Here is a 14,435-nt window from a genome sequence, read left to right as displayed (position 1 = left end):
TCTACTGACAAGATTTGCTTGACCAGCTATAGCTTGCTACCTCTATTTATTTATTTTTTCCCTACATTTTTATATAAAAAAAAATAGATTTTGCTTATCTTATTGAGTTATAAAAATAACTGGCTTTGTGGCATAAATTGATGTGTTTTTGAACGTACCCGCAATGGTAGAATGCATGACGTTTGGTTGGGAATGCCCATTTACCTATGTCTATGCCATTTACGTTGTATAATCTGTGGTAACTATATATAAAAGACGACACCCACCGGAATAAATAAATTGACAACGCGATCGCTACGAAGTAGACATGCTGTGAAGCGGGAGCGATATATTTACAACACGCGATTGGTTTAAGTGCATTGTGAAAATAATATGTTTTAGTGCCGTTCTACCTACACTTTAAATCGGATTGTAATTCCTGTGTTATACACGTTGTACATAGTGAAAGTGTTAAATTAACCTAAACAAAATGAGTGCCAAAAAAGTGATTGGTTCAACGAAGGTTCCCGTGCAGGAGAGCGCAGATTCTGGTTATTTGTCTGGTATAATTAGCGAGGGATTAGATTCAGGGGTCTTATCAGGTCCTATTTCTGAAGAACTTAGATATCCCGAAGATGTGTCGAGTCCTCAGTCGTCGAGACTGTTGAGTTCAGACAAAACGGAAATGGATTCTGGTGTTTTGACGGAGGGGCCTTGTGAAGAGTTAGAGGATAAAGTTGTGGAACTTCAGGCGGAAATGAAAAAATGCGACATTGATAGTCCACCTGAAGTCAACGTTAGCCCTGCCTCAATACCAGAACACTTGCAGATACCCCTTGCTAATATTTTCCAGCAGGATGCGGATGGTGACAAGTAAGTATACTAAGTACATATCTATTAACTTAAAAACGTAGCAAAGGCAAGTCAAAATGATACTTTGATCTTCTTAGGAAGCATAGACTTATTGAAGGACTATCATTCTGAAGAAAGGGATGCGTATGTCTGCGACGACCTCTATTGATATATTTAGGTACTTATAATTCCTTGGTAAAAGCTGTTTAATTATGACAATTATTTACTTCACCTGACTTAGTTAAATGATATCACCATGTTCAGTATTCTTATTAGAATGGAAAATAATAATTGAAACAAATATAGCCTAAAATACTATGCACCAAAACATTACATTTGTAATCAAGCAATAACTAACCTTCTGCCTGCGGCACTAGAGCTAAACCATGTTACATGATGGAATTGTGGTTTTGTTATCACTTTTTTTTTAATATACTATGTCGGTGGCAAACAAGCAGCCTGATGTTAAGCAGATTTTTAAATATTCATAAATATAATAATATTTTTAATTATTTTAATCTCTTACAACATAAGTAGAGTTAGACCAACATAACTCTGCAACTATTTTGACAGCACACTGTGCAAGTGTTTTTTATATGTCATACATAATAAATGTTTGCTGCTTTCTTTGTGGATGATGATAATATTTAAGTGGCCGAAGTGTTTGGTAAATTCACTGATAAGATTTTGCACTATAACCTTTATTATCTAATATACCATGACATAGTGAAGTAAAGGCATTAAGTTCGCATGTTGTACTTTTGCTATGTACAGTTTAAACAAAATAAATAAATAAGGTTATTTAACAAAATAGTGTACAATTTGTATTTGGATACACTGTTTTAATTTCTATTACATTCAAAATTTAATAATTTGATGTGACAACTTGAGTGGTTTACATTACACAAACTGTAGAGGACTTTAATTATATGATGACACACCATACCTTGAATAATCTTTATTAATAGTATTATTTTCTTCCCAGTGTATTGCACATCACAGCTGTTCACGGCTGCAAAGTGCGAACAGCACTCCTCATCAGGCTGTGCCCTCACCCATCATGGCTTGACATCACAAATGACTATGGCCACACAGCGCTACACTTAGCTATCATGAGTGGACATGCCATCATCGCCAGAATGCTTGTCAAAGCGGGTGCTTCCTTCGCCATCAGAGACCACATGGGGGAGACTCCACTGCACACAGCAGTGAAAACTGGCAAGCGAGACTGCTTACTAGCACTCTTAGACCCTGTGCCCGACCGCAGAAATCAGAAGGCTGTATTAAACCAAACAAATTATCATGGTGAGTTGGTTATGTACCTTTTACATGAAGTAGCATAGTATGTATTTACAATTTGATGCATACATTGTATCAATAATCAGGTTTATCAGGTGTGATCTACTATAACAATGGAAATTATTTTACTCAAAGCAATGTCTAGAAATCCTTATAGCGCCCTGACACCACAATCAAGAATCGATACGAAATATATTTATAAAAATTATCAGCACCATCTGCTGAGCTATACCATGTGTACAAATTAAAGAAAAAACTCCTATATAATTTGCACTCATATTTTTTTAACTTAAACAGATTATTACGAATGTTTCGTTTCCGTTCCATCATTGATCATAGTATTTTATACAATCGTGATATAATAGGGAGCTTTTCAGTCGAGTACCGTGTTTAGGCAACGAAGGTTGCTGAGTTGCCTAATTCAGGTACGATTAGTTGGGAGTCCATACATGAGAAATATGAAATTATAGTTTGGTATCCGAAATCTTATTAAAAAAAAAATTATAATTATCAAATAGTAAACGTCAGATCTGGATATCCTTTTCTACACCATTAAACACGACGTAATTCGTCATCTAAAAGCTCCTTCCATGGTCGTTGCACCGTTTGATTCACTGAGTAAAAACCCGAGATGGTTTTCCCGATAATGCAAGACGCGGATTCGAAACACCGCATGTTTTTCTTGGTTTGTACGTTTTTGGAAATGTAATTAATATATATTTTTATAAAAATACTCGTACTTAAATAATAAGCACGCCCGATGTACCTAACGCAGTCACTATAGTCTAAAAACTCACAAAAACTTTTTTTTTTAGTTTCGAACTACTTTCAAGTAGGTATCGACAGATTTGATTATTGCTCTCCGAAAATACCTAAATATGTTACAATCGTACGTTATCACATTACATGTAGCGCCATATATATATCAAAGGTCACGCCATTGGATAATGGTCATGACCGACCGAAGCAAATAAAGTGGGAGCTATGTCTGTCCTTATCACGCCAATGCCCAATGGTTCTAGAACTAAAGATTATAGACGCAGTTAAACAGGCATTCTAGACGATTCGGGAATACAAGAATCATCACATAAAACATTTTTATTAGACTGCAAGCTTCCTATTCCCACTACTCCCACTAGTATTTTGTTATCGATCCGTAAATACATAAGTACCTACATAGCCGGAGGTCAGACGTATATATATGCTGCTCTGTGAATGTTTAAATAAGCTTTGTTAGTTTGGATATCTGTATGAATGTTATAAGTAACGGAAGATGATATTTGACAGTGATGAATTGATATAATTGGCATGATGACACCAACAAAGAATCATGGAAATAACGATTTCAATGCACAGAATCAATAAACAATATCTACCACCAACTAAACCGTGACATCACAAACGGACGCGAGGCGTTTTCGCGCGAGGTTTAAATTAAATAGCTATAAAAAATGCAATAATTTATGTTAAAACTTATGAGTATAGCTGATATATTGTGTTTTTCGGAACCAATACAAGTGTACCAACAATATTAAAAGTGATTTCAAAATTTGTCATCATCAGGTCAATTACATTGAATTGATATCCATATTCCATGGCTTCATATGTTTTAGGATCAATTCATAAGTGTCAAATATCAATTCTTACGATAAATACGGTCTTAGCCCGACTTGCTTGGTCCGAATAGCTACATTTAATAAAACTCCAAATCTATCACACACCTATCACAAACCTATTTCCTGCGATGACCTCACCTATACATACATATTTATATAGGTATGACCATATATACTCAATTGGTGTTTATCGAGGCATCGCCCTCAGGCAAATTTTGCACATGCGTACATATTTATGATATTTTGCTTCTTTTAGTATACAGGTATCATTTGGTGTAAAGGCAAGAGACCGAAATAATAAAGCACTTGAAAAGGTGATAATATGATCGATAAAAATGGTAAAATTATTTTATTCGTAGCGCATTAAGTCATGGATAGAAATAGAGTTGATTTCGTGATATCGGTGATGTTATGAACGATTAGAACATGTTGAATGACGCCCTAGGACGTCCATCCGGACCTTGAGCGTTCACACGAAGATCGTCTCAGAAAAAATACGGAAGCACACTAGGATCTGTTATGAATTGAATTGTCTGAATGCATGAAACCTGTTTACTAAGGATACTACGACACGATTAGATTGTTTACGTGTGAACGTACTTGGTGACGTGGCCCAAGGCCTATTACGTAAACAGCGAGCCTTGCAGACGTTATAGGGTGACCGCCATGAATCAAGGCTCTTTGCATTCATTTCGGTACAGGATAACTAGTCCCACCTAAGATCACGCAGAGCTTTGGAATCAACTCATATTACTAGATCAAGCAGATAAAAATCTTTTTACAAATTGAGCCTACGTAACGACCTATTCGGAATTCCCAAAGTAAATAGTATTAAAAAGAGATTAGTTTCTGTCAAATATATTTTAAATCGTCGGAAAACCCAGTGTTCTTCAATGTCTTCGCAATAACCGAAATATAAAAAGTCATTTGCATAAATGGGTTTACCCAAAGATCGAGATAGTTCCTAAGATGATCGCGGAATTTTAATTAGTAGGCAATGTAAAGGTGCGAATGTGTGGGCCCATTTGGACCGGTCCAAGCCAGTGTGAGGTGTGAGACGCGCAATTTGGGTATTTCCAGCATCGTTTGACCGCTCGCATAACTATTTGGCGAGTGAAAGCCTTCCGTTCTCGCAGCTAAAAGCCAAAAAGCCTTTCACCGTGAAACTCTAACGGAGATACGACCGTTTCAACACGAGCGCACCCACGTTGGGATACCCCGGCTATTGTTCCATTGAGAGCGTTACGCGTGCTGATACGTGTACGAGCTATCTAGGTTGCATTGCGAGAGGGTTTTCCCAGGTAAGAGTTGCATCCACAGCATTGTGGAAAGCGCGTGTGCTGTTTATTATAATAATAGGGTCAGCGATCTTTAAAAGTAAACTACTTTATAAAATGTATGTATGTACGAGTAAGCAACCTGCCCGTGCATACATATACATGGATGAATGAATATAGATGCACTCAAGTTACTGATAACTTTGTTTTATGCTTACTGCTCCTACACTATTAGCTATTTTAGACTAGAAATTATTTTATTAAGGTAGGGCACTCAGGGTCTATTAACACATTGCTTATTATTACACTATTTTTGTACTGTGTTGCCTAAATAAATAAAAATAAAAAAATGAGTCGGCACTATGTAACGATCAGGGAAAACGCGGTTTTAAAGAAACAGTCATACTGCTCAGTAGGAAACCCCAGCCAACCGCAAAATACCTCGTGGATAGAAAACTTAACAAGGCAAATATATGTATCAGTTGTGCCAAGGGTGTAACCCACCCGGAAGGCGAATCGCCCATAGAATATAATTAAATCATCATCGAAATCAGAAATCATCGCATTTATTCGTGACAAACTATAACATACAATACAAAAGTATAAAAACAAAAAAACAAATTCGAGGTTGGTTTAAATTCGTGCTATATTATTACACCATTATCTTCAAATATTATTGTCTCTTCCACATTCCGATCCGTTTTAAATCGGGAAGGGACAGGAAAACCCCACAACTACAATGATCCTTTTTTTTACCACTCGTCACGGCAACAAACTCATTTCATAATACCGTTGAGGTAAACAACAGTTTTCGAAATGCCACTTCTCGCTGGCGCGTATCTGTCCGTTTGTAGGACGCTGGGTTTCCCATCAGCCTCGGGTTTTCCAATGTCATACACCCCGTATGTGTCTTTTAAAACAAGAATTCTTTCACGTACGTCTTTACTGGCGTTATTGAATATTGAGATGGGATTGAAGATACGGATCGGTAAATCGGTAGTACATTACTTGGTCATCTCTCTTGTTTACAGCTAACGTACTTGTGACTTCTATTTATCTTTTGCCGTGACATAAATTAATACCGGCTGTATTTACTTGTTTGTCCATTTATCTACTTGGATGGTGAATCAACACAGCTTTGACCCCAAGTTAAACGGAAGCATTAGGTACAGGCAGAGGTAGGGAACGGAAATTCTAAGGTGTTTTACAACGCATCCAAATTCTTGGCAGCATGGCATTCTGCGGCCGGGTTCCCCGGTGTCATAATCCCAGATTTCCCTCTAATCAACTCTAATGCTTCGGGTTTACCCAAATACCTGTCTTAACGAGTATGAGCATCGTTCCATTAATTACCTGGGAGTGCGCTATGCTATTCGCGTCACCGATCAATAGTACTTGTAATAAGATTATTATTGCTGACAGTTTCCATGAACTTACTACGCGTTTCCTTGTAAACAAGCAACTCAATACTATGAAATTTTCCATTACAATCATTCCATTAAACCAGAATCATCGCATCTGCATACGGAAATAGTGAAAATAATGATTGCCTTATTTGGCGCGGTGCGTCGCGCGCGCACCTCGCCGGGCCACAGTCCACATAGCTTGGAAAACCCCAGCTTACGTCGTACCTGCCCCCTCGCCTCGCTTCACAACGTATCTATAGATAGTAAGTATCGCAGCGGTCACGTCTACGTTGCGTTGCTCAATGAGTACAACGTGTAACATAACATAAGTACATACATACATGTGCTTTTCTAACGAGATCATACCTTTATAGGATAACATGTCAATATAGGATAATAATCACAATTCACATAAACAGACCTCTCCAAGCAAAATGGCACATGACTAGATAATAAATAACGTTTGTGTAAACGACTGACGTAGTTATAGGTATTTTCAGTGCGGTTTTTCTAATGTTTTTAGTGTTGTAGTTACCTATGTCACTTCAAGGTGCTTGGGAAATTGCGCATAAAAGAGTCAATGCCTACCTATATACTGAGATCAGCTAGGGTTTTCCTCGAGGTTGAATGCACTTATCAGCATTTACGACTTACGTAGTACAAAACTAAACAAAAAAATATTATTGAAGGTGTATTAAACAGTGGCTATTTTCCATTTGTCCGGCTGTCTATTCTTGTCGTCTTAAATAAACTTGGATTTTGGCCAACATTGTGGGATGACGCAGAAAAGCCGGTAGATAGATAAATAACTTGGTATAGCTGGCATTATTTTAAAGTCCGACAACTTACCAGGATTCTGATCTTGTTGTATAGATATTAGAATTAAATTGTAGTAGTAGTAGTAATAACTTTATTGTACACAACACAAAAATAAATTACAATTGTTATTTTGAACAAAATTTTATGTTACAATTTGGACAGCATTGTTTCAAGTAGGTTTTATAAACTTAGGTACTTACCTATGTAGTTTTCTATAAAGAGAAATGTAGGTATGTTCTCCCCAGCTACTACAATTCACGTAAAGTTACATGCTATATAGTGTATATGCTATGTTATTGTTAAATGAGGTTATGGTACTTATGGTATTAGAATGTTTGAGTAAAGCGTGGTAAAACTATCCTTAAAGAAAATTCGCGCGGGGCAGTCTGAAAAGAGAAACGCCATGTTTTTCCTCGACTTTTTGCGGGATTTACTTTTCTCAGTACAGACGTCGAAGCCAGTCATCCGTGACTACATGGGGTTACGAGGTTACGAAATAGATGGCGAATCAAAGGTTTGACTAGGTAGATACCGGTGTATTACCAGCAGAGGATATAATAGGATAGAGCGGTACTGTCATAGTAAATTTTGTAGATACAGTAAATTCACTGCCATCTATCGACACACGATTAAAACTAAAAAATATTTTTTTTTATTTGCATTAATTATTTTTATATGATTTTGACTCATGTTCTTCCACTGATATGCGTTAAAATTGTTAAATAACAAACGAAACCGTCAACGCCATTTATTCGAGAGTAGGCCAAAGGTAGTGGCGCCATCTGATTGAGAATCAAATGTTCTTGGTTTTCGAGGCACGTTTTTTCCTTAGACTGTATCCATCTATTACGGAGTTAAACCTATCTTTGATTACCTACCAGTAACATCACCAGGTGATTGTGTAGATACAGAAACACTATCAAACACATGCGGGTATTTCACCGGTAGCGTCATTTGATGGAAACATAACTATTTATATTTCTATATCGTGGCAATCGTGTGATATCTTTTATCGTATCGCTAGATCTAATTAAGTAGCTTTTGGTTGGCCTTTAAGCAATTATTTTACATGTGTGTCTGTTTGTTTCAGGCCAAGCTTGCGTGCACATCGCAGCCAAAAAGGGAGATATAGAAATGCTGCACACCCTCGTCCTGTACGGTGCCGACATCAACGCCAAGGTGAGTGCCGTGACGCACATAGCCGTACATTCCTACTACACTATTACCGTGATTAGCCTTTATTGATTGCTAATTATAGCGTCACAATAAAAAAAAACAGTAAATAGAAAGTCCATGCATAGATCGTGATCGGCAACGCAGGCTTCGTCCAGTGGACACAAAGGCAAATCAGCAACAGGCTTCGTCATCTACTTACAAATTATGTAACCCGCAACAGGCTTTGTCAATCTTAACCACTAAATTAAACTAGGCGATGGTGCCACCCCGGACCGTAGCCGGCCCAAACGTCCCCATGACACTGGCAGCGTTGCCCCGTTGAATTGCCAAGGAGATCTGTTGGACCAGGTATGATCCGGAGCGAGGATCGCAACTCCTATCTCTCAGTCGCCGACCCAATTCCCACACAAATTGCTTGCATTGCTAATTTACTAATTAGTAATTACAGCAGCTGCAAGTAGTGATCGATATTCGTAAAACCGATTCATGCGTATTTGTTTTTTATAAGGTCGATTATATCATCATATATTTCAGTGAATTAGTGACTTTTCAACTGTGTAGTTATCAGAAAAACAAAATGAAATCATTTTCACGGTTGATAATATTTTGACGGCTACGTTATTGACCAAGGCCTGCTACGAGTATGTTCGGATCTGGCATCGATCATCTTTAGCATTGGCGGCTGATGACTTTTAAATTTTTACCTAACATTGTATTAACTAAAGACAACATTCGCTAGTTAGCTGACTAGGAAGCGTGCTGAACAAAACACCACGATTGTTTGGCATTGAGTAGGTTTCCCCGTCGGAAAACCCGCTCTAATCTGATACTGATAGCGATACCGGGTTTTTCACCAGTCCACCTTCTTTCTTTTGCTTTAGGGATGTTAGCATTATCTTGACTTGCACAATTACAGTGAGTAACTTATCGAGGTCCTTGTAAATTATGCTTTTGAAACGTTTACTATACTTGACTGTAATTAATACATGCTTATCTACAAGTAACTGCAACTGCTTTCAATTTTCTCGATTTTTTATATCCAAGTCCGTAAGAATTGGATAATTATTTTAACCTTTTGGACGACTGATAAATACGCACCGTAGGTTCAATGCCAAAAACCGATTAATCGGCCATAGACCACAGAGCAACATAGACCTACATGCATATGGATAAAGTTCAATTTCAGTTTTGACACTTCGGTGACGTAGCGTCTGGATGACAGCTTTTGTGTTTGACACGGCGTCGAAAAGGTTAAGTACGGTCGAGTTCACAAACATCTATACAGACCAACGTTCCAAAAATATATTTACTCGACCTTATTGTCAGTGTCTTAGAGGCGTGTTAATATAATTTAAAACTTTTGCTTGTAAAGATGTTTGTGAACTCGACTGTACAAGGTTTTTATCGGTACTTTAAACTGGTAGTTAGTATTTAATTTTTCCGCCGAAGATTTAAAAATTTTTTGTCTGTAATTTTTCAGACCACTCTAAACTCCTTTTAGCGTCCTAAACAATACTACTTCTAAATAGTACTTTAGATATTTTTATTAATAAAATATTTTCTCTCGTTCAGGACGGCAGCTCAGGCTGGACGCCCCTGCACTACGCGGCGCGCGCCGGTAACCACGCGGTGTCGCAATACCTGCTCGAACGCTGTCCCAAAGTGTGGAAGTACGTCTCCGACTACGCCGGACGCACGCCCATGCGTCTGTCGCGTCGCACCGGCGTACATGACTACTTCATTAAGGCGTACAAGCATGATGATGACGAGGACTACACGAGTGATGAGGTGAGTTGGTCTAATAACATTTTGGTCAGATGGCCCGAATATTCGCCATATTTTGTCCAACAAATTTCTGTATTAAGTGGAAAATCCATTTCTTACCTATGCGGCAAACAACAGGTTAGGTTTAGGTTACTCAAAAACCTCATCAGTATATGCAAAATAACCACATGAAAATGCAATACAACGTACCTACTCTTCCCGTTGGTTTTCATTACGTCATATCAGTAAGCCAACTACAGCGTCACTAATGTACATTTTGTTTGCCCACAGGACGACGGTGACGACTTCTTGGAGATGCATAAGTCGCAGCCGGTGGCGGTGTGACGACATTAAGTAAACAACATTGAACGCGACCGACCACTTACGTTATTGTTACGTTAGACTGAAGGGGTAGCCCGTTCACGACAACGCCCAAGCGTGCAATCTAAACGTTAATTGTATTTCCACTTGAAGGCCAATCTTATTCCATCCTGAAGACTTTTTTCTTATCAATCTATGCCGAATATTGAGGCTCAAGATTTAATGCTCAACTGCAAATTGTACCTAACTAGGATTAAAGTAAACCGAGTCTTTAGTGCTGCGTACAGTTAATCCTTTCGGCTTAAAATGGTTTCAAGTGGAAAGATAATTGCGACTGTATGTGTATTTATTTAAATTTATGTTTGCCAAGTGCAAACTGTGATATTAGAGTTCCGTAGAACCCTTATAGGAGCCCGTCCGTCTGTCTAGTCTACTCGTATATAGTTAGTTACTCTGATAATGGATGGTGTGAGACCGCGTTTTTTAGAAAAGCGTTATTTAATCAACCCACCAAAATCGTTGGCTACGCGTTAACGATTCTTTCTGTTTGTCTTAGTTCGAATTTATATTTTAAATCCTAGTATAATTTTATGGATATAACTAGCCTGACGATTGGCTAACACAGGTCTTCCGTAATATTTTGTTAAGACACTATTATGTAGTTTAGACTTGTTGTTACTAATGAGCCTACTTTTTTATCATGATGATTTGTCTCATCGGGTGTGATGTTCGTTGCTGAAGCTAATCGTAGAACGGAACTGTCTACCAACTATCATACTGTCAGTTGTGATAGACATTTGTCCGAGCGGAATTCGTTTTAACTGCCATTCGACAACTTAAGATAATAATAATTTTATAGAGATGTTAAAAATGTGAGAATCTAACCCCAATTACTTGTTTTTATCAGTTGTAACTGTTGTATGACATCAGGTCAGCGCTGGTACCGGCATTTGAAATAGTCAATTGTTTCTATGTTAATAGTATGTTTATGTGAGTGTAAATTATTGTAAATAGTATAATAAACGTGACAACTGTTTCTGAAACATGTTTTTGTCTTGCTCTAACTTTCGTTCGAAAGGAGAAGTGAAGGCTACTTGACCCATAGGTATGACCCTACAGCTAAACATACATTAAAAAATGTTTGGATGTTGCTTCGTGAGCGGGCAGGTGCACCTACAGTCATTGCGACAATAACATAAGTTTAAACACCTTGTATAGTTTCAGAAGTGAAAATCTCTATTAACAATTATAGCTCGAAAGAAGCATATTTTTAACCGACTTCAATTTTTACTACAAACATTTCGATTTACACGGTGTGTTGCGATTTTGACTGCAAAAATATTTATAGGTGAAATAAGATACTGTCAATAATGAATATTTTTCGAGCTATAATGTTAATTCATTATTAAAGATTTTTTCTCGCTGTTAATTTACAGATAACAGCCATCAAGGACAGGCCATTGACTTGGCCCCAGTAACACAGCAACCCTACTAATCAGTAATAGCGAAAGCCAATTCAATGTTTTAGAACAACACAAACAATTTTCACTTCTGAAACTGCCGCTCTCAATCAATGTTCATTAGTTTCATTCCTTAGCAGTCTTAGCACATCAAACATTAAACTTGTGGCACAATTATATTGATAAGTACACCGCGGCTATAAAAAATGTCTAGGTTAATGCCCGCGACGCGCGACGACGTCAGTTGATCGCATGAATTTAGCATTAAATTTTAATTCAGTTTTTGATACCGCTGGCGTATCAATCGTGTAACATGTCTGGATCAATGTGGGATCAATATAACTGTTATAATACCGCCAAAGGAAAAATTAAAACCTACGTACTTTGATCTAATTCCACAGTACTATATATGGTTGTTGGCTTCACAGCTACACAAGATTCGAATTATTATTAATTGTTAAATGTTAATATATTTTTTCCTTTTTTTATTGTTTTTTATTGGTAACGCATTGGACCGGCAATCCAAGGATGTGGGTTCGAGTCCCACGTTGACCAGAGTTGATCATCGTTGATTTTTTAATTGTGATTGACATCTGTGTAATACAATTTATAGATATTATCATAGAGTAACTTATACTAGAGCGGTACTGTCATAGTAAATTTTGTAACCCCAGTAAATTCACTGCCATCTGTCGACGCACTTTAAAACTAAAAATGAAGATTTATAAAAATACGGTAAAATGTATTTAAATATGGATAAATGATTTTTTTTATTTGCATTAATTATTTTTATGATTTTGACCCATGGAGAACCGATACTCTAATAATATCTAAGGACTATTTAGTACTTATAGAAATCACATAAAAACATCGTTGCATTTTGTGTAAAAAATGTAATTGTATGCCGAATGTGATAAACGAATATTTTTAAAACAACAAAAGAGATTTTCGTTTGTTTGCAAACAGGGCTGGCAACATAATTTAATTTAAACTATGATGCACAAATTAAATTGAGAGACTTGCCAACTGATGAAATAAACGTTGACATACTGGCCTGCTAACTATATCGTATAAACCTAATTATATATTTAGTGAAAGGAATGAATAGCTCGAAGTAGGTATAGGTACCTACCAAAACAAAGATATGGAGTAGTACGATGCGCTTTGGAATTATGCTCGCCCGGCCCACAAATATACCCAGCGTGTGTCGCAATAGGGTTCGCCTAGAGTAAGTACAGTTAGTCAAGTAAATCTTGTCAGTAGAAAAAGGCGCGAAATTCAAATTTTCTATGAGACGATAACCCTTCGCGCCTACATTTTTTAAATTTGCCGCCTTTTTCTACTTACAAGATTTGCTCGACCAACAATAAATTTAATAGCGTTCGTTTTACCTACAAAGATCAATTTGCAGTGCACATATTTTAGAAGAAGGGGTTGTAAGTACCTATGTTCTTACTACCTGTTGGATATTTGTTTACTGGTTCCTTACGAAAGTCCGACAAACAATCAAAAATATTTAGCTCCACATCCACAGTCAGTCATGCAGGTACCTATAGGTACGGTCAGAAAACTATTAGCTTAGCACCCCTGCATACTGTATTAGACAATAGCCATGTTTAATAAGATGCTTAGACTCGAAGAAGACCTCGAGGTACAGCCAACAACTAATAAATAGGAACAATTAGTGCTCAACAATAATAGAACGCCTTGCCAGAGTCGTGTTTAAATATTTGCGAGCACCTTGTTCGAGATCTCTTTGATGACCGTCTGCCTTCCAATGTACTTAGAGTTAGACCAAGAAAAGTTTGCAACGATTTTCTTAGCATACGCAGTGCAAGTGTTATTGTAAACGTCAAACTTCTATAAAATTATGACGTATAAATGACACTTGCACTGCGTGTGATATCAAAAATGTTGCAGGCCTCTTGGTCTAACTCTAATTCATGTCCTGTAGGTACAAACAGCAACCCTCTTAACTGTCCATCGGTGGACTTTATGCCTTTTGTAATAAGGTTCACGAATTGTCAGTTAACAGTGTGGGCGACGGTACCTATAGATTTGTTTGTTTATAAATGTGTCTATTTTTGTATTATATAAATATAAAGATATGTATTTAAAAATAGTTTGTACTATAATACCTAATAAAACAAATAAATATATAGTATTTATGAAAATTTGTTGTTTCATTTTTAGATAAAATGAAAAACGCTGTTCTGGACGGTCTGTTAAGATTATATATTACCTACATAGGTCTCAATCAGGTCGTAATCCCCGATAGGTCTACAATTTAAACCATCACTTCACTGATGCGATTGCTGAGACATTAGGCGCATATTATGACTACGGATTTGTTGAATTCTCGGCTACTGATTGTAAATACAATCAACATATGTATAAGTATGTTAAGTAGGTACCTAAGTAAGATCTGAGTCTGGTAAATAAAGAAAATTGACAGCCCCCATACAA

At 37.2% G+C, this 14,435-nt stretch overlaps 1 protein-coding gene across 1 annotated transcript; it reads left to right on the top strand.

Annotated features, from left to right (window-relative positions):
• The first annotated feature begins 292 nt into the window (after window positions 1-292).
• On the top strand, window positions 293-11,552 carry LOC134743168 (NF-kappa-B inhibitor cactus). The gene is made up of 5 exons (XM_063676546.1): window positions 293-852; window positions 1,817-2,136; window positions 8,339-8,427; window positions 9,997-10,212; window positions 10,480-11,552. The coding sequence occupies exons 1-5, from the start codon at window positions 470-472 to the stop codon at window positions 10,531-10,533; spliced, it is 1,062 nt and encodes a 353-aa protein (XP_063532616.1). The 5' UTR covers window positions 293-469; the 3' UTR covers window positions 10,534-11,552.
• The last annotated feature ends 2,883 nt before the right edge of the window (window positions 11,553-14,435 follow it).

This window comes from Cydia strobilella, chromosome 1 (assembly GCF_947568885.1).
Source record: "Cydia strobilella chromosome 1, ilCydStro3.1, whole genome shotgun sequence".
Lineage (NCBI taxonomy): Eukaryota > Metazoa > Arthropoda > Insecta > Lepidoptera > Tortricidae > Cydia > Cydia strobilella.
Note: the sequence above shows the minus strand (reverse complement) of the source record. Positions and strands in the feature narration are given on the sequence as shown.